General features: G+C 43.8%; 1 protein-coding gene and 1 long non-coding RNA gene across 7 annotated transcripts in view; one reads left to right on the top strand and one right to left on the bottom strand.

Moving 5' to 3' along the window:
• PDE1C (phosphodiesterase 1C) overlaps positions 1 to 17,939 on the bottom strand; it is a 427,197-nt gene that overhangs the window by 108,238 nt on the left and 301,020 nt on the right. For all 5 annotated transcript variants that reach the window (XR_008310343.1, XM_053265118.1, XM_053265119.1 and 2 more), the window contains 2 exons: positions 10,993 to 11,109; positions 10,050 to 10,190 (listed from right to left, as the gene is read on the bottom strand). Coding sequence is in view for 4 of the 5 variants with exons in the window: in XM_053265118.1 (XP_053121093.1) it covers positions 10,050 to 10,190; positions 10,993 to 11,109 (258 nt within the window). In the remaining variant the exon portion in view is untranslated. The remainder of the gene's footprint in view (positions 1 to 10,049; positions 10,191 to 10,992; positions 11,110 to 17,939) is intronic.
• The window catches only part of LOC128331564 (uncharacterized), a 136,975-nt gene that overhangs the window by 68,956 nt on the left and 50,080 nt on the right, over positions 1 to 17,939 (top strand). The window lies entirely within an intron of this gene.

The raw sequence follows: 17,939 nt of genomic DNA, 5'->3' as shown, positions 1-17,939 counted from the left end.
ATGAAGACAACCAAAATCTCCAGTGATCTCTCCCTATAAAGCAAGCCAGAATCTGAGTAATGTTTCGCCCTTGAAACATCCCACTGTTCAATGTGGGGTATGGATACAGAACAGTAGCTGACAACCAGATTATGTTACTTAATAGCACTATTCAGGAGCTATTCTAAAGGTCTACTTAACTTTAGTGGGTCCGCTATTGAGCAATTACTCAGGATGTCAGCCAGTACTTTTATTCCTGTCTGTCATACTGGTTTTTCATTGGAAAAGGGAATAAAATGTCAATAAAGTGTTTAAAAAATTCTAGTTTTAATTCTAGACAAATATTTGGCCAAAAGGTTTTGGTTTTTTCTACATCCCAAAGCAATTACTTATAGTTGTTATTACAGCCATAGCTGCGTTGTTTTTCATGTGGTTGTAAACCTGATGATTATTTTAATTTTTATTTAATACCTTTTCTTATGCATTTATTAGTCTCTTTAGGCTGTTATATGAATCATATGATTATGAGGTACTGACAAAGTTTCTGAGAAGCTACAATAACAGACAAATATATTAGTGCAACAGTCTAATATCAGGTTGCTAATTCTGTTGAAACAAATACCTTTTTAAAACTTGCCTTACAAGTGAAATGAAACAGAAAGCTCTCTTGTGATATATAGTATTACAGAGTACTTTCCCAAAAATCCCTTTTAAGAGAACAGGGTTTCTTTGCTTTACTACATTAGATGATGTAGCAAACTCTACATAGCACTGCTAATGTATTTTTAGGAATGCTTTCAGGAAATTACAGAGACTTCAGCCTGGTCCGAGCTTCTGCCTCCAAGGTACTCTGCTGAGGAGAAGGTGAGGGGATGTGGACAGGGATGTGGAGTGGTTGTGGTCTATAAGAACAACATCTCCCTTACCAGGATCCCTGTCAAAGTACACATATTGAATGTGTGTACTTAAGTTTGGGGACCAGGGATAGACTGCGGCTTCTGTTGGTATACTGACCACCCTGCTGCCCAACAGAGTGCCTAACTGAGCTGACTGACTTGGTCTCAGGCTTGGTGTTGGAGTCTCCCAGGCTTATGTTGGTGGGGGACTTCAATGTTCACTTCAGGACCTATTTGTCTAGGGCAGCTCAGGAGTTCATAGCGGCCATGACAACTATGAGCCTATCCCAAGAAGTCTGGGGTCTGACGTACATTGCTGATCACACACTTGATCTGGTCTTTTACTCTGATCAGGGTGGTGTTCCATGGGTGGGGACTCCTGTGATTCCCCCATTATCATGGACAGAACTCCATCTGGTTAAATTTGGACTCACAACTACATCCAACCTTTGCAGGGATGAGAGGCCTATTAGGATGGTCCGATCGAGAAGGTTATTGGATCCAGTAAGATTCCAAGAAGTCTTAGAAGGATTTAGTGTTGGCTCTACCAGTGATTCTGTTGATACCCTGGTGGAGAACCAGAACAGCAACTCACCAGGGCAGTAGATATTATCACTCCTTAGTGTCCTCTCCGACCCGCTCAAAATGAGCCTCTTGGTATACAGAAGAACTATGGGGGCTAAAGTGGCAAGATGGACAACTGGAGCGCAAGTGGAGAAAGACTCGACTCGAACATAGAGCACAATCAAAGATCTATGCTCAGGCAATACATGTGACAAAGAAGCAATTCTTTTCTGCCTGTATTGCATCCACAAGCTCACATCCAGCAGAGTTCTTCAGCGTTGTGAGAGAGCTAGTATGTGTCCTTCTTTTCTTGAATCAGAATTTGGAACCATCATGATGTTTTAAATGAGTTCTTTGTGGATAAAATCTATCGTATTCAGGCCAACTTAGACTCAGACCCCTCAGTTACTGCAGGGTCTGATGTCAAGGTGTCCTGCAACTCCTCTTATGGGGTCAGGCTGGATTAGTTTCAGTTTGTGACTCCTGAGGATGTGGACAAGCTGCTTGTAATGGTGCGGCCTACCACCTGTTCTCTTGACGCTTGTCCGACATGGCTTATACTATCTGGCAAGGGGGTTGTTGCAGAAAGCCTTGTAGATATTATAAATGCTTCTCTGAGGGAGGGCAGGATGCCTCCTTCCCTTAATGAGGCAATCATTAGACCTCTGAAGAAGCCTGAATTGGATCCCTCAGAGTTGAGCAACTACAGGCCTGTCTCCAACCTTCCATGGTTGGGTGAGGTAATTGAGAAGCTGGTGGACTCCCAGCTCCAGGAAGTCTTGGAGCAAACTGATTATCTAGACCCATTTCAAACTGGCTTTTGGACATGCTATGGGGTAGAGACTGCCTGGGTAGGCCTGATAGATGATTTCCAATTAGGAACTGACAGAGGGAGTATGACTGTGTTGGTCCTTTTGTATATCTTGGCGACTCTCGATACTATCGACCATAGTATCCTTCTGCAGCATCTGAGGGGGTTGGGGCTGGGATGTACTGCTTTGCAGTGGTTCTGCTCCTGCCTCTTGAGCAGATTACAGATGGTGTCCCTTGGAAACTGTTGCTCTTCAAAATCTGAACTTTTATATGGTTTCCCCCAGGGCTCCATATCGTCACCAATGCTTTTTAACATTTACATGAAACTGCTGGGAGAAATCATCAGGGGATTTGGTGCAGGATGTTATCAGTATGCTGGTGACACCCAAATCTATTTCTCCATGCCAATATCATCAGGAGAAGGGATAACCTCTCTAAATGCCAGCCTTGAGGCAGTGATGGGCTGGATGAGGGATAACAATCTGAGACTGAATCCAGATAAGACGGAGGTACTTATTGTGCGGGGTCAGAACTTGGGAGACTGTTTTGATCTGCTGGTTCTGGATGGGGTCACACTTCCCCAGAAGGAACAAGTATGCAGTCTGGGGGTGCTTCTCGATCCAAACCTCTCCCTTGTGCCCCAGGTTGAAGTAGTGGCCAGAGGTGCTTTCTTTCAGTTTTGGCTGACACACCAGCGGGTTTCATTTCTTGAGATAAACCAATCTGCTGGTAACCTCCAGATTTGACTACTGCAATGTGCTCTGTGTGGGGCTGCCTTTCTACACAGTCTGGAAACTGCAGTTGGAAAGGAATGCAGTAGCCAGGTTGGTCTCTTGAGTCATATCGGGGGGAAATATATTACTTCTCTACTAAAAGAGCTACACAGGCTATCAATACATTTCTGGGCAAAATACAAGGTGCTGGTTATGACCCTAAACAGCTTAGGCCCTGGCTTTTAAAGAGAACTTCTTCTTCACTGTGAGCCCCAACATCCATTGAGATCATCTGGAGAGGTTTGTCTGCTGACTATGCAGAGACAGGCCTTTGTCAATGCCCTGACAAGCCTTTGTCGCTGTTGAAATAAGAGCCTCCCCATCTCTAACAGCTCTTTAAATGTTTCTGAGACTTGTTTTTTCACCCAACTTTCTTAACTGGACAGTGGCTTTAAATTGTTTTAAGTTCTTCATTTTAAACTGTTTGATGTTATTGTGAACTACCCAGAGACAGAAGTTTGGGGTGGTCTACAAATTTGAAATATAAGCAAACATCTTTTAGGGTAGAAGTCTGCATGATCACAGCTTACAAGAGTGGCACTGCCCTAGGGTGAGACTTGTTAGAGGTTGTTGATTTTTACCCACAATAGGTAAAATAGCAGAGCACTAAGGAATGAGCACACACTCCAGTTACAGAGTAGGTAACAGAGGATGGTTTGGATATTGCAGCTATTTAGAGAAAACACATGGAGATCCTTGTGTGACTAAACACTAAACATTTATTGGTTAAATACACTTAGACAGGAAAGACCTATATCTAATCTAAAGGACTACATAGTGGATAGGTAAGGCGAGAGAGAGAGATGTTTCCATCTGCTCTCTAGGAGGAAAGGAAGGATTGTGACTCAGCACAGGAAGTGCTGCAGAGTCAGTTCAGGGGTCATAGAGTAGGGACAGATAGGGAGACCCTGACTCACTCTCTCTACTCCCAATGCCCCTAGTGGTCATTAGGACAGTTGGTGCAAAAGGTCGATGCACTGGAAGTTCATCTCCAACAAGACTATCTGTTCAAAGTTATTATATTAACAGAGAGTCCGATCTCCACAAAAAGGGGGGGGGGTCTTGTTGGACAGGTTCAGAAGTAACATGGGACCACTATTTACTTTGTGTAATCTAGGTTACTTCGATTGTCCAAACCCGCACCACAGCACTAGCCATGATTTATTTCTTGCTGTCTAACTAAGATCTGTAACCAAGATTTGAAATTGGTTTGTTGACCTAGGTTAAGTATAACCATACTTCCAAGTTAGATCTGAACTTGCCCTTCAAATAAACCTTGGCTTGTTTGATTGCTCCACCCAAGGGCTGCCAGTCACAGAGATGCTAGTCCAGAGCAACCACTGAATATAGCCACTTTAGATTGCTAGTGTCTGCTAGGAAGTACTGCTCAACAAGTGGATGCCAACAAATGCAGATCGATCATCCCCATTCCACCACTGCAACTCTCCCTTTTCTGTGTGTGCTGAAAATCTGACTTCCCTGTACTCAGGTATAAAATTACTGTCAGGCTGCCTTTCTTTCCCCTTCTAAAACACTCCATCTCACCTATTTAAACCCTGATCACCAATTCATAGTTAATTCTGTCCTTCCATTACTTCACTCTCCTTTCTGGATTCCTTCCTCAGACTTCCCAGCTTAAAATAGCCCATTCTGGGATCCCTCTCACTTTCTAGACTCTAATGTCCCTCTGCTTTCCCAATAAGCATTAGCACGGCTTTCCGCTAGTCTCGTAGTGGGTAGGAAGTGGTTAACTTTGCTTGATTGGCGTCTGCGTAGGTGGAGTGGATTAATAGCAGTTTCTGAAGTCATTCTCACAAGCGAGCAAAGGGAGACCAACCCGGTTTTGCTCCTTTGTGAGGACCACCGGGTGAGCCCGGTGGCTCCATGGTGGCAAGCCCACCTAAATACCCTCCCCCTCAAATGAAGTTAACGGAGCAGGGACCCTGTTGACCTCATTTCTGCTCACAGCCATGGCAGGCATACTTGGGGGAGAGGGGAAGGAGGACCCCAGGAATGCATTGTGCACTTGTGCTGTGCATTACTGGGGTTCCAGGGGGTGTCTCACAGTGGTGCTTCCCTTTGGCCAACCCCGGAGCTTCTGGGCGAGCCACAGCCGGGCATGAGAGTGCCGGAGCCAAGCTGCAGCTTATCTGGGTGGGCAATCCGGCCACTCGAGGAGGGGTGCGTGATTGTCTGCAGGGAGATTGAGTCAAGCCCGCTCTCCCCACTGAACCCCTTTCTGAACCCCCTTTCGGCTCTGCACACTGATCATGTGTAGAGCCTTTCTGTGTTTTCAAAGGAGCTTGAGCTTAGAGCCCACACTCCTTTCTAAAAGAACCAGTGATGAGAAAGAAGCTGACTATGTGACACCTTCCCAGCATCAGGGCAGGGCAAAGCAGGCTGTGACAGAAGCTGGACACCTGATCAGAGGGCAGAAGAGGAGGCAAGACCTAAATAAATTAAGATACAGCTAAACTAAAGTTTTGGTTATCATCTGTGGCACCCATTCTGGTTTGTTCAATAAACCTAAGTTACAATAAACCCTCCATGTGACAACTGAACCTTAGGAGATTTTTGCATTCACTGTCAGGGTTGAACATTTTGCCTGCCCAACTACATCTACAAATTAGTCAAAGGGTGGGGGGGGCGGTGGCGTGGCCCCCCCCCCCGCGTATGTTTACATTCAAATCTCTTCCTATCTGCATTTTCTCACCTTCACAGACTGCCCATAGCTGAAGGAGTCCTGGGAGAATATAATATAGAAGCTTTATGTCTAAGAAACACTATAACATTTGCAATGTTTCAACCTTTAATGTTTGTGGGTTATATAACTGATTATGACAGTTGAGGAGTGGAGCAATATGGAGTGAGAAAAAGTCATGTTAGGTTCAGGTCAAAACATAGGAAGCTGCCTTATACTGAGTCAGACCATTGGTCCATCTAGCTCAGTAGCAATAGCAATAGCACTTACATTTATATACCGCTCTATAGCCGGAGCTCTCTAAGCGGTTTACAATGATTTAGCATATTGCCCCCAACATTCTGGGTACTCATTTTACCGACCTCGGAAGGATGGAAGGCTGAGTCAACCTTGAGCCCTTGGTCTCTCTCAGCCCTATCTTGGAGATGCCAGGAAGGGAACTTGGAATCTTCTGCATGCAGATGCTCTTCCCAGGGTGGCCCCATCCCCTGAGGAGGAAAATATCTTACAGTGCTCACATGTGATCTCCCATTCAATTTCAAACCAGGGCAGATCCTGCTTAGCAAAGGGGACAATGCATGTTTGCTACCACATGACCAGCTCTCCTCCTTCAAGGTGTAGAGGAGCATCCAGGTGTGGAGGTGGGCTCCAAGTGTGGAGCCGATATCCCGGTCAAGAATATTTAGCAAGCTTGGGTATCCTACTTAACAATTGGTACAGAAGGTTTTAGATTCAAGAACAGAAGGAATGAGTTTGGAATAATATCTGAAGGATGGAGAGACCATTCTTTAGCTTCAAAAGCAGAGTGAGCCCTTTTAACAGGATGAGGTAATAATCACTGAGGTCTTACTATTTAGAGAGTGACCATTACCATCACAAGAGAGCAGCAATGGAGCTAGAAACATCAGTCACCTAGGGCTTAGTAATACATGGTGGGCTTTGACACTTGAAAAATATAGAATGATGCTATGCTGGCTGATCTTAACAGTTCATACCATGAGCTGGCAAACACCCAACCCCTTGATACTGCCGCACTGCAAAAATCTTGTTTGCTGAAGAGAGGATGGCAGCAGGTGCCATTATGCAAGGGACCTACACTATTTAGATAAGAAGCTCTTTTTCAGTGACAGAAAAAGCCAACATCCAATAAGAACAGTCCCATCATCAGAAACCACAAAAGTTGGCTATATTTGGAATAAAAATGACAAATTTATTTCTATTTAGTTTCCAATAAACCCAACCAAGTGCCTGCTTCCCAGGAGATCTTTTAGTACTAATCTGTGGGCTTTCCACCCAGCCTCTAGCAATATTTTATCAATGGGATCCTCTGAACATATTATTTTTAGGTTCAAAACTGCAGGAGAAGACAGCTCTCTTTCTCTCTCTCTCTCTCGCTCTCTCTCCAAAACATGGACCATCATATAAATGTGCATCTGCTCTCAGCAGCTGCTTATCCTGTGCCTCCCCCTCTGAAGGAATGCCTCATAGGTTTTATGCAAGCCTTGTTGAGTGGCTTGCGATTGGCACTGGCTTCCAATTGGCTTGTGATTTCCTTGCTTTTTGGTTGGCTTGTTATCATAGAAATCAAGTGTTGTCATGGGCAACTCTGACCCCATTGGCTGGAGAAGGGGAAAGGGAGGGGGAACACTTTTGGAGGGAATTTCAAAATGTATTCAAAGGGACTGGGAGGCAGAGAGAGCCCTTATAGTCTCTTGAAGAGGATAGGAGAGGAGGATGGAATCAAGGAAGATTTGGGTTTGTTTTTTTCTTAGCACTGAGTATAATATGCTGTGCTATTGCTGCTATAGATATCTGGTTTTGTTGGCTCTCAGACTGACAAAGGCAGAACTTGGGGGGGGGCTTCCTTCATTGAATTGTAGTTTGTTTTGGTTGCGAGATAGTGTTGTGGCAAGAAATGGACTGTAGTAGCTCTCTCTGTGTTATGTCTTGGTGATTGCTGTGATGAGCTTCATGTCTGGCCATGAGAATAACTTGTGCTACACTCTGGTCTGCTCTGCAATCTGCTTTACAAGGTGTACTCAGTAAAAATGTGGCTGAAGTTGCTCTAGTTGAGCTTATGGCTATTCTTGCTGCTAAGAGTGCTGCTGTGGCAGCTGTTGCAGTGCTATAAAGTAATGTAAGGCATCATAATTGTGTGTGAGAGGGAGCAACTTGTGCCAGTGAGAGGGAGCAACTTGTGCCAGCACAGGCACTGTGGCTGGCAGTGGATTCTAGGTCAATGATTCTTTTTGGCCACTTGGACTGCGTATTAACCTTTGTATGCAATGTAATATGTGCAGGGATATATATCAAAGCACCTTTTATTTCCAACCAGTCAAAGTATCCATTCCCAGTCAAAGAATCTATCTAGTAGCTGCGTGGTTTAAAACATGTGGCTGCTGTGAGATCAAAGCTATTTTCACACATTGAAAATATGACTGAAGTAGGATTGCACAGAGTCACCAATCCTGATTTCCATACATTCACTTGATTGTCTGAATAGATATTATGCATATACTGTACAACTGTATGGACATGGGGCTCACTCTCCACAATCAGAAAACATAGAAAAACATGTTGAATGTGCATTGCCAGGGGAAGGATCATGCATGCTGTGTCCACTCCCCCTCCATATATTTAACGTAATGTGTCAAAAGGAATTAAGGGGACTCTGCAATGATCAAGCTGAATCTGAAATGACCAAGCATCAACTCTGAACCTTACCTCCTTGGCCAACAACCCTCTTCTCTTTTTATGGTAGATATTTCCAGTGTTAAGTACAGAGAGGCAAAATAATGTTACTCACTGAGAAGGACTGATCATGCAGTAGCAAACATGAATTATTCCCTTTGCTAAGCAGGGTCCACCCTGATTTGTATTTGGATGAGTTATTAGCATTGTTTTGTGTAGGATATGCCCCTTAGGAGACGGAGCCATAGCTCAATGGTAAAGATTCTGCTTGCATGCAGAAGGTCTCAGGTTCACTCCCCAGCACCTCCAGATAGGGCTGAGAGAGACTCCTGCCTGCAATCCTGGATATCTGCTTCCAGTCATTGAGCTGGGCGGACCAAAGTCTGACTTGGTATAAGGCAGCTTCCTATGCAACTTTACATTTCTTGCTTTTTCTGGAGCTAATTACTTTTTATGCTTAGAAACTGAGTAAAGTGAAGGAAAACATGACTGTTACAAAAAAGGGGAGCAGCCATCCATGCATCTAACCACAACAGCCTCTGGTGGCTGTTTTTACAGAGTAGGGTCACGTAGTGTTTGTACTCAGCTTTGAAGCAAAATGTTTTTGTCAAACATCAGCCAAAGAGCACTGCCACAACCTGGCAGCCATGAATCATTCACACTTGGGATCTTTCTTGCTCAATTAAATGTTATGCTTTATATTAATCAACTCTGAAAAAATCCAGAAAGCTATGAAATGGGATTCTTAAGCAGGAGAAAACAACATTTAAACATATTAGCAGAGATGTCATTATTTGTTTGTGCATGGTTCCAATATAACACTTAAAGCAAAATGCTTCAGTAAAACTGTACTTTGGTGTCTTCTTAAATGCAAGGAATACAAATATTAGAACAGTTTCAAATTGTTTCAGCATGGCTAGTACTGTCTTATGTGGCTAGTTGCTTTATTTTTCCTTTTCATTCTCGAATTGTGTAGATTTTTTATTATTGAAATATGTTATGCTGTTCAGCTGTGGGCATCTAATCTCTTAGTGACAGCAGGTATGTCATCCAAGTGGCGTTACCACTGATGTGATGGCCTGTGTATGCACAGGTGTACATGTGAAGGTCTCCTTTGCTCATATTTGCACAGCATGTAGATGTCAGGGAGCCAGGGCTGGAATATGTAGTTCTACTTCCCCCTCCTGGAGTGGTATATATGTATAGGCAAACATAAGAAGATGAACAGTTAGACATAAAACCACATCAAAGCATGTGGGCTGCATATGTTCTGTAGTACACATTGGAGCAGGAACAGTCATACATACTTTGAACTTCATTTGTGCACCTTGGCCACCTCCATTTGCTTGATTTCTTGACTAGTTCCAGAATATCACAACCCCAAGTTTCCTCTGCATTTCGGGGAGCAATCAAGGCAAATTCCTAACTCATGTCTAAGCAACAGATTATAATCCAAAGAGTCCAAATCAAAAAGAAAATCATTGTTTGTCATAAATCTCCTGGAATCCTGGCTACTTTCATACACTACACATATCAATAGTGCAAGCCACAGAGAGTGGAGCTTGCAATACAATTGACCCATAGTATAAAACATTGGTTTGATCTTGTAAGAAAAGTAATTCATTTACTTACTGCTACACCAGTCTTAAAAAGGAGGTAATGAACAGTTTGCGTGACATCTGCTGCATGCATTAGATTGTGGTATGGATTTTTATGCTTGCTGTAGCCAACTTCCAAGGCTTCCACAAAGGAGACGAGAGCAGATATCGGAATCTGCACATAAACATAAACAAACATGTTGTATACTAGAGACACAGAGACAAGAATTATATAACAACTGTGCGTCATGCTTCTCCCCCCCACCCCCATCATCACCACCATCCTATCCAAAGCCAGGTAAGATTTCTTTCTTTCTTTTTTAAGGCTCATCATCAGATCCTAACAAGATCCCTGACAAACTTAGATGAAGTTTGTAAGGAAAAGGGGATGACAGACATCCCTTCAAGATATGGTAGGCTACAAGGTCAGGAATGTTGGTGAAAATGAGCCGCCATGAGGGGTGGGGCAGCTAGAACAGAACAAAGGTGGAGGGCAAATGTCATTGGCCCCCTGAGGGTGGGGGGCCCACTGGCTGGGTGACAGCTTGCTCTTTTCTCTCCATCACACATCTCTGAATACAACAGCAGAGAAGGCAGGGGCCCATCTTAAGTTTTTTGTCCCAGGGCCACTCTTACCTAGCTTTGTCCCTGACCACCATATCTGCATCTTTTGTGGTGGAACCACTGCAGAACACAGCACTGAATATTTCCTTCAGAGAAATCAAAGTATGTTCCATTTCATTTCGAAAGGAACACAATGGATCCCTGAAACCCTGAGGTCATTTTTTGTCTAAATGTTGCTTGGTCCCCCTCATCACAAAAATAGGAACATTCTAAATCAATTAGAGGACAAATGTGTTACCATCAGGTTGCCCTATATGAAAGTAGTTAATAGCATAGGAATACAAGGTTAGTAATTTTTCTCCCTCAGTAACTTCAGAACAGCAGGGAAGGAAGGGCCCTGCAGGATTACTGACCTTGAAGCGGCTGATCAAATCATAGCGTGTGAGCAGTTCATAGAAAATGAATTTCAGTGCATGATCCCCACTAGCATCATTTAGTGCAAATACATCAAAGGACCATTTGTCTACATTCTGGAAGTGAGGAAAAAGACGACGTTAGTTTGTGTTTTTTCTTCTTCAGTTAGAAAGAACAAAGCATTGTTTTATCATATATGAAATAAAACAGTTATTTTTTATTCATCATCATCAACATCATCATCTGAACAATTTAATGTAAAGCAGCCAAAGAATTTTCCATATGAGCCTATTTTATTAAAATCCAGGATAGACTGATTAATTAATTGACTGAGCTAGCAGATTTTTATACCTCCCCATGGGCAGTTTACAAATGTAAAAGCATAAAACAATTCAAAGCATTAAATCAATTTAAACAGTTTAAAAATAAATATCAATAAACTTTAAAACTTATGAACAAAAAGTTTGAAAAAGCAACCAAAGATGGGGAGCTCTAATTTTGTTTAGGAGTGAGTTCCAAAGTCCTAGGACGATTCTAGAGAAAGCCTGGTCAAACGAGCTGGTGGCAACTGCAACTGGACTTCCCTCAATGATCTTAATAGGTGGCAGGTTCATGAAGAAAAAGGCTCTTAAGCACCAGCATACACAGAATAATGTGATTTTCAGACTTTTATCAGCTATTGTACTAAGCACAAGTAATCTATCTTAGAAAATATAGAATCCTATTATGGTTTGGAAAAACATCAGACAGAGAGCAATCTATTTGCTGTTTGGAAACAGCCACAATGTTGTTTTCTTTCTTCTCTTTCAAGAATACAAACATGAATTGGTCCAGACTAGAGCACATCAATGATTTTCTTTGTCAACTCAACTTCTTTCACCATTAAATCATTCATCAGTTATTAACCAGATATTCTCAACACAGAATTCTTGTACAGAAATCTTTAAGCACTATCATAGTTAAGTAAACATATATGATAGTGTTGAAGGAACCTTTTGTGGGAATTTTCACTGCTGGGTTTAATCAGTTTAACTTCGTGTACACGTGTAATGAACAATGGCAGGGAAAAGGGACACCCAATCACGCTGCAAATCAGACTTACAAGGCAATTTCAGTTAACACTGCTCATACACTATACATTTGATTATAACATGAATATCTTAAATACAATTTGGCAGTAATTTTCCCCAATGTGTTTTCAGACTAAGTGAAACTCCTCAAACAACCAGAAAAGGAACACAGTGGGAAGAACACACACTGATTTTGCATCTGCTGCCTGATGTGAAAATAACATTTTGAAAACAGTCATCAGTGTGCTCTGAAATTTCCTGATGTCACTACCATCAACTCTAAAATAACTTTATTCTCTCACCCAAAAAGAAGATCTGTATTGTTCTGAAATCATAGCATTTGACTCTCTGTGTTGCGAATATGAGGAAACAGTAAGACCCACCAAGCAGAATCATGAGTTGAAATGTTCAAAATCCATGTTCAAATCAGCTGCACTACAGGCTAGGGATGTGCAAAATGATTCGGGTACAAAACGATTTGTACCCGAATCTGGCTGATTCAGGTGATTTGTAGACAAAACAAATCACCCCTGTCCTCAATTGCTCAAATTCAGGTACAAAACAAATCACCGCAGATTCGGATCTGAAATATTTGGAGATTCGGACCCCCATTTTGTGGCCAAAGTGGGTGGGTGCCCAATGGGTGGAAGCTACCACCCAAATTTCAAAGAAATTGGGCAGAGGGGTGGTTTTTAAATTATTTCTGGAGTTAACGCATCTTTAAGCTTTTTCTCATAGGGAATATTGGGGATTTCATCAGCCTTAGTTATCTCCCTGGGAGGGGGGTGGCACCAGGGTAGCCCAGAGTGGGTTGTGGTGGGTCGTAGTGCCCAATGGGTGCAAGGAAGATACCACCCAGATTTCAAAGGAATTGGGCAAAGGGGTGATTTTAAAAGAATTTTTGAAGTTGGCATGTCTTTGGGGCAGAAAAGGGGTTTCGAAGAGTGGGCCAGGTGGTAGTGCCCCAATGGTGCCTGCTACCATCCAGATTTCAAATACATTGGTGAAAGGGGTGATTTTTCTGAATTTTGCTCATCTTTAAGCTTTCCCCCATAGGGAATAATGGGGATTTCAGCAGCCCCATAACTTCATTTGGGGGGCACCAGGGTGGAACAGAGAGGCTGGTGATGTAGTGCACACAGGGTGCCAACCACCCCCAAACCCACTGGGCTTTGTTGTTTCTGAGGTGTTCTTCTGAGAGTAGGTTCTCTGGTAGCAAATGAGAGTGGATTCAATGACAAACATTTAAAAATCACCCCTTTGCCTAATTTCTTTGAAATTTGGGTGGTAGCATCCACCCATTGGGCACTACCACCCGCCCCACTGTTTTGGCCTTAGGACCCTTTTTAAAAATCTGAATCGATTCAGATTTGGAAGTTTTGGGTACAAATAGAATCTGTGGTGATTTTGGGGGGGGGCAGCTTCAAACTCAAATCAAATCGGGGCAGTTTCAATTCGGGTACAAATCAAAACAAAAAAAATCAATTCGTGCACACCCTTACTACAGGCTTCCTGACTGGTCGATCAGATAATGCACAGGCTACAATCCACTAAGAAATCCTGGTGGGCAAGGGAGGTCAAATCATTTCAGCTGACCCAGTTCCCAAATGCTTACAAAATGAATGGTCCTTGATGTACTAATTCCAGAACTGTGTACTGCCACACTATGTAAGCATTCACTTGAGTTTAAAGTGGTTGTCCCAAGAAAAAAGGACAGATGTCATGGTTGTTAGCAAACAAACCATTCACTCTGTTCTCAGGGTTGGAATGTTACCAACCTGATCCAAAAGAATTATTTGGAAGGGTTATATCAACCACTGTAGTAGGTTAACACCATTTCTCTCTGAGATACTAGAAAAGGCCTTTCCCATCCCTAAAGCTTGTGATCCCCTTGTAACTGGAGATGTTGGGGATAGAGTCTTTGACCTCATATAAGCAACTTGACCACTAAGCCATGGGCTCTGACATGTGAGCTATTCTACATGCATGGCAAGTGATGAGGTATACTTGCTCCCAAGTTCTACCCTTCCTGCTTAAAGTAGGGAATTGAATATTTGAATGTGCATTCATGAAGCAAAGTCCCTAAAGAGAAACTGATCATGTCAGGGAGCAAACTAGGCTAGGGATCTTCCCCCGATATCTAATGTTCTGTGTTCAAACAGTATTTTTAAAAAGATGAAGGGGTTCATTCATTGATGTTCTCCGACACATGAGGATTTATCATGCAACCTGCCATTAGTATAGGCTAGCTCTAAGCACCTCACAGCAGTGGGCTCACACTTACATTGAATAAGACAGAAAGATCTTGAAATGAGGGTTACAATTTCCCGTCACCTCCAAGCAAGAAGTCTAGAGGCATGCCCAAAGCAGTACTGACATGTCCTAATGAGCTGACGGGGTGGAGACAGTATGAGCTGCAGGTGCTGTGTTACTGGCAGCTTGCTCTCTCACTGTCCTCTGGCCTTGCCCCAGCTATAATTGAGTTCTGAAGGCTACTCATTTGCTCATGAAATCTCCAACCCTCGTCATTCACCCAGTTGGGGACTCCCTCCCCAACCAGGCAAATGAGCCGCTTGTACAGCTCAGTTTCTGCCAGGGCAAGGCCAAAGGACAGTGAAGAGTGGGCTGCCCACCAGGACCAAAACAGCTGCATTTCATTCTCTGCCCCTCCAGTTCATCAGGATGGGCTGTTGCCGCCAGAAGACTATCTTTTAAAATGATCTGCAACTGTTAGGCATTTGCTGATTTACTTTGCACATGCATATCTATCCACACTGAAGCTACATTTTCTTAATAATGCACCAAAGAGTTAAATCTTTAAATTGGAGGTTTTCAGCCATATGCAATCTCTCTTGCAGATTAGTTCCAAACTCCCCAGGGCATTCTAATTGGAAAGGGAAGATGATTGAATTTCATACGTGCAAATGTATGGCTGATTTGTCTGCAGCTGTGAGAAGGAAAGTAAAAGCAATTCTATTTGTAAACAATAACATCTACTCAGGCTAAGATCTAATGAGAATGATTTGGCAGGCACTTAACACCAGAACTGAAGCCTGGAATTCAAAAAGAAAAAAGGAAAGGAAAGGAACGAGCCAGGTCAGGAGCTGCATATATAGCTATTGTCAATGACTTCAAGATTTGAGAACTTCAAGCTTTGAGGCTGAATCCTGAACTCCCAGGAACTCTTGGCATGCTCAGCCCTCAGAGTTCTTTTCAGAAGGGTTCAGAGCCCTTTTCAGAGTCATGCTGAGCCAAAGTTCTTAAGAGAACTGTTGGCCTTACCTGGGCATGGTGAACAATAGAAGCTTCCATTTTGTTGGCCTTGGGCAGCTGGCAGTAACCTGAGAGGGGCCCAGGCAAGTTACCTCACCTCTAGCCCAGTTGGCTGTTACTGCCTTCATCCCAGCCTGGCCCCTCTCGGGGAAAGTCCCCTCAGGAGGTCCCAAGTCCTCTGTTCTCAGCAGCTTCCTCATTCTTGGCCTGCCATCTTAAATTGGAAAGTGTGTTTGGCTCTGTCTTGCAGAGCTCCACCCTTTCCTATCAGCCATGTCTTTATTATTTCCCCATACAAGCTTGTCCCCATTGCTCTCCTTCCCTTTGGGTCCTTGAGTCCTTGTCAGTCTCTCCTCCTCACCTCCCCATCCATGCCTGCTGCACCCACCTGTCCCTTCTTCCAAATTTGGGCTGGGCTGCGGCTCATTAGTGGTACCTGGTGCACTCGGCCCACATCATCGGAAGAAGCCAAGCTGAGACTTGGCTGGCATCTGTGACAACCATCCTGCCTCCATGTTGCTTCCCTTGGGCCTGTCACACCTCTGCTGTGCAAGGACAGGTCTTCTAGCACTTGTCTGTCAGCCCCTCAAGGCACCGAGGATTCTGGGCTGGAGGTTGGTCCGCACAAGAACTTTTGATTTGAAATTTGGGGGCTCCAAGAGAGGCAACCCCTTCACCCAAACTGCTCCCGGGCTTATTCTTTTAGCTGCTGCAACCACCTGTTTCAAGATCCTGGCAGCAGTGCTTCCCAATGGGTTGGTGTCTAGTGGCTGCCATTCTTTCCCCAAGATTGTGGGCAGGGAGACAGGATTCCAAGACTATGGGCAGGGAGCCCTGCCCTCACTCTGGCTTGAGGATGACGCTACATGGTGACATAGCATTTTCCTAACACCGCTTAGAGAAAAGGCAGCGCTTTCTGCCCTCACTCTGGGAACAATGCGGGGGGATAGGGTGGCTGTCAGCTGCCAAGAAACTGAGGAGAGCTGCTGCTGCCAGTTTTGTGCTCCTTCCTGAAATGACCCAACTTTGCAGTCTGTGAGTGAGAAGATGAAAAAGGTGGGGATTGTGCTCAGTGTCTGGTATCAGCTCCTCTACTTGTCTGGCAATATATAAGCCTTAGGCTTGGCAAGGTCTGCTATTCCCTCTATCCATCCATCCATCCATCCATCTATCTATCTATCTATCTATCTATCTATCTATCTATCTATCTATCTATCTATCTATCTATCTAATACCCCGCCCAAACTTACGTCTCTGAGTGGCTAACAACTTATGCATTTGTGCTTTTTGAAGTAGTATCATCCTAGGAGACTTGCATCAGGTAATATTTTTTAACATATATAGTAGCTCAGTACTAAGCTCAATCAGAGGATGAGGGTGAGGTAGGGGAATTAGCTATGGGCATACAGATCACCACCACCACCACCATTGGTGAATGCATTTACTATATGGCCCAAGGGAGAGCCATTTACAGATGCTACTGCATCCACGTGTGATATTTTTTTTAGCAGCTATCACACAAGTACACTAATTTTGCAATCATTTCCACGTCCAGGATGTCTACAAGGAAAAGTCTTACTTTACTCATCCATCTAATTACCAGCTACCTATGCCTAATGCAGACATTTAGTGTTGTTTTCTCAACTCTCAGTGACCTACGTATATGAAGAATGTATTGCAATCAATAATTCAAAGGACAAAGTCTGGACAGAGGGCGTTTTGGTGCTGAATTTCATAGATTTCCAGACTGAACTGTGGAAGAGAAATTGAACTTTTACACACACAAAGTGGGTGTGGCCCAGGCTCCCGAAAGCCCAAGCAAGCTCTCAGCTTGTGATTTCAGGCAGTGCTGGCTGCCTGATAGGACGTATTTTCCTTTCTCTCCCTCACTGGAGGGAGAGAAAGGGAAATACATGCTGTCAGGCAGCAAGCGCTGCCTGAAATCACAAGCAGAGAGTTCGCTTGGGGCTCTTGGGAGCCTTGGCATGGGAGGGGGGAGTTCACTCTGGGCTCCTTCAGAACCCAAGCCATGCCCCCATGCATGTGACATCACGCACACAGGGCATAACTGTTGGAGGCTGCCAAGGGGGCTGGACCCAGGCTGCCATTTGGCTGGCTTTGTGACTGCTCATGCTGCTATTTTCCATCCGCACTAGGGGTCTAGAAGTTTACCAACCATTATCTGTGCCTCCCTCTGTCCCTCCTTCTGTCCCCACCTCCCATCGAGACTCTCTCCCCCCACAAAAAGGTAAATTATCTTGTTGCACCCTTGTGCTTTAGCAGCCTTCCAGTTTGCTAAACTTCTGCAGTATTCCCACCTCTTCTGCTGACACTCCTGTGAAGCTTGGAATAGAACAGACAAAAGAAACAATGTCTGATGCTGCTTTAAGTGTCTCCTGGTTGTCTGGACATTTTTACTGATCCTTCATTTGTTTCCGAAGGAAGCAGCACTGTGCAACTGAGGGTACAATGTTTTAAGTGGTTGCACAGCTGTGCTCTTGCACAATATTGCCTCGGCTGGCTTAATTGTGCACAGCAATGCTGGCTGATCAGGAACAGTGGCATTGCCTTGCACATCATGTGGACCAGTGTGTATATCAGAT

Source organism: Hemicordylus capensis, chromosome 6 (genome assembly GCF_027244095.1).
Source record: "Hemicordylus capensis ecotype Gifberg chromosome 6, rHemCap1.1.pri, whole genome shotgun sequence".
Classification (NCBI taxonomy): Eukaryota; Metazoa; Chordata; class Lepidosauria; order Squamata; family Cordylidae; genus Hemicordylus; species Hemicordylus capensis.
This window is presented reverse-complemented; position numbering and strand designations above follow the sequence as displayed.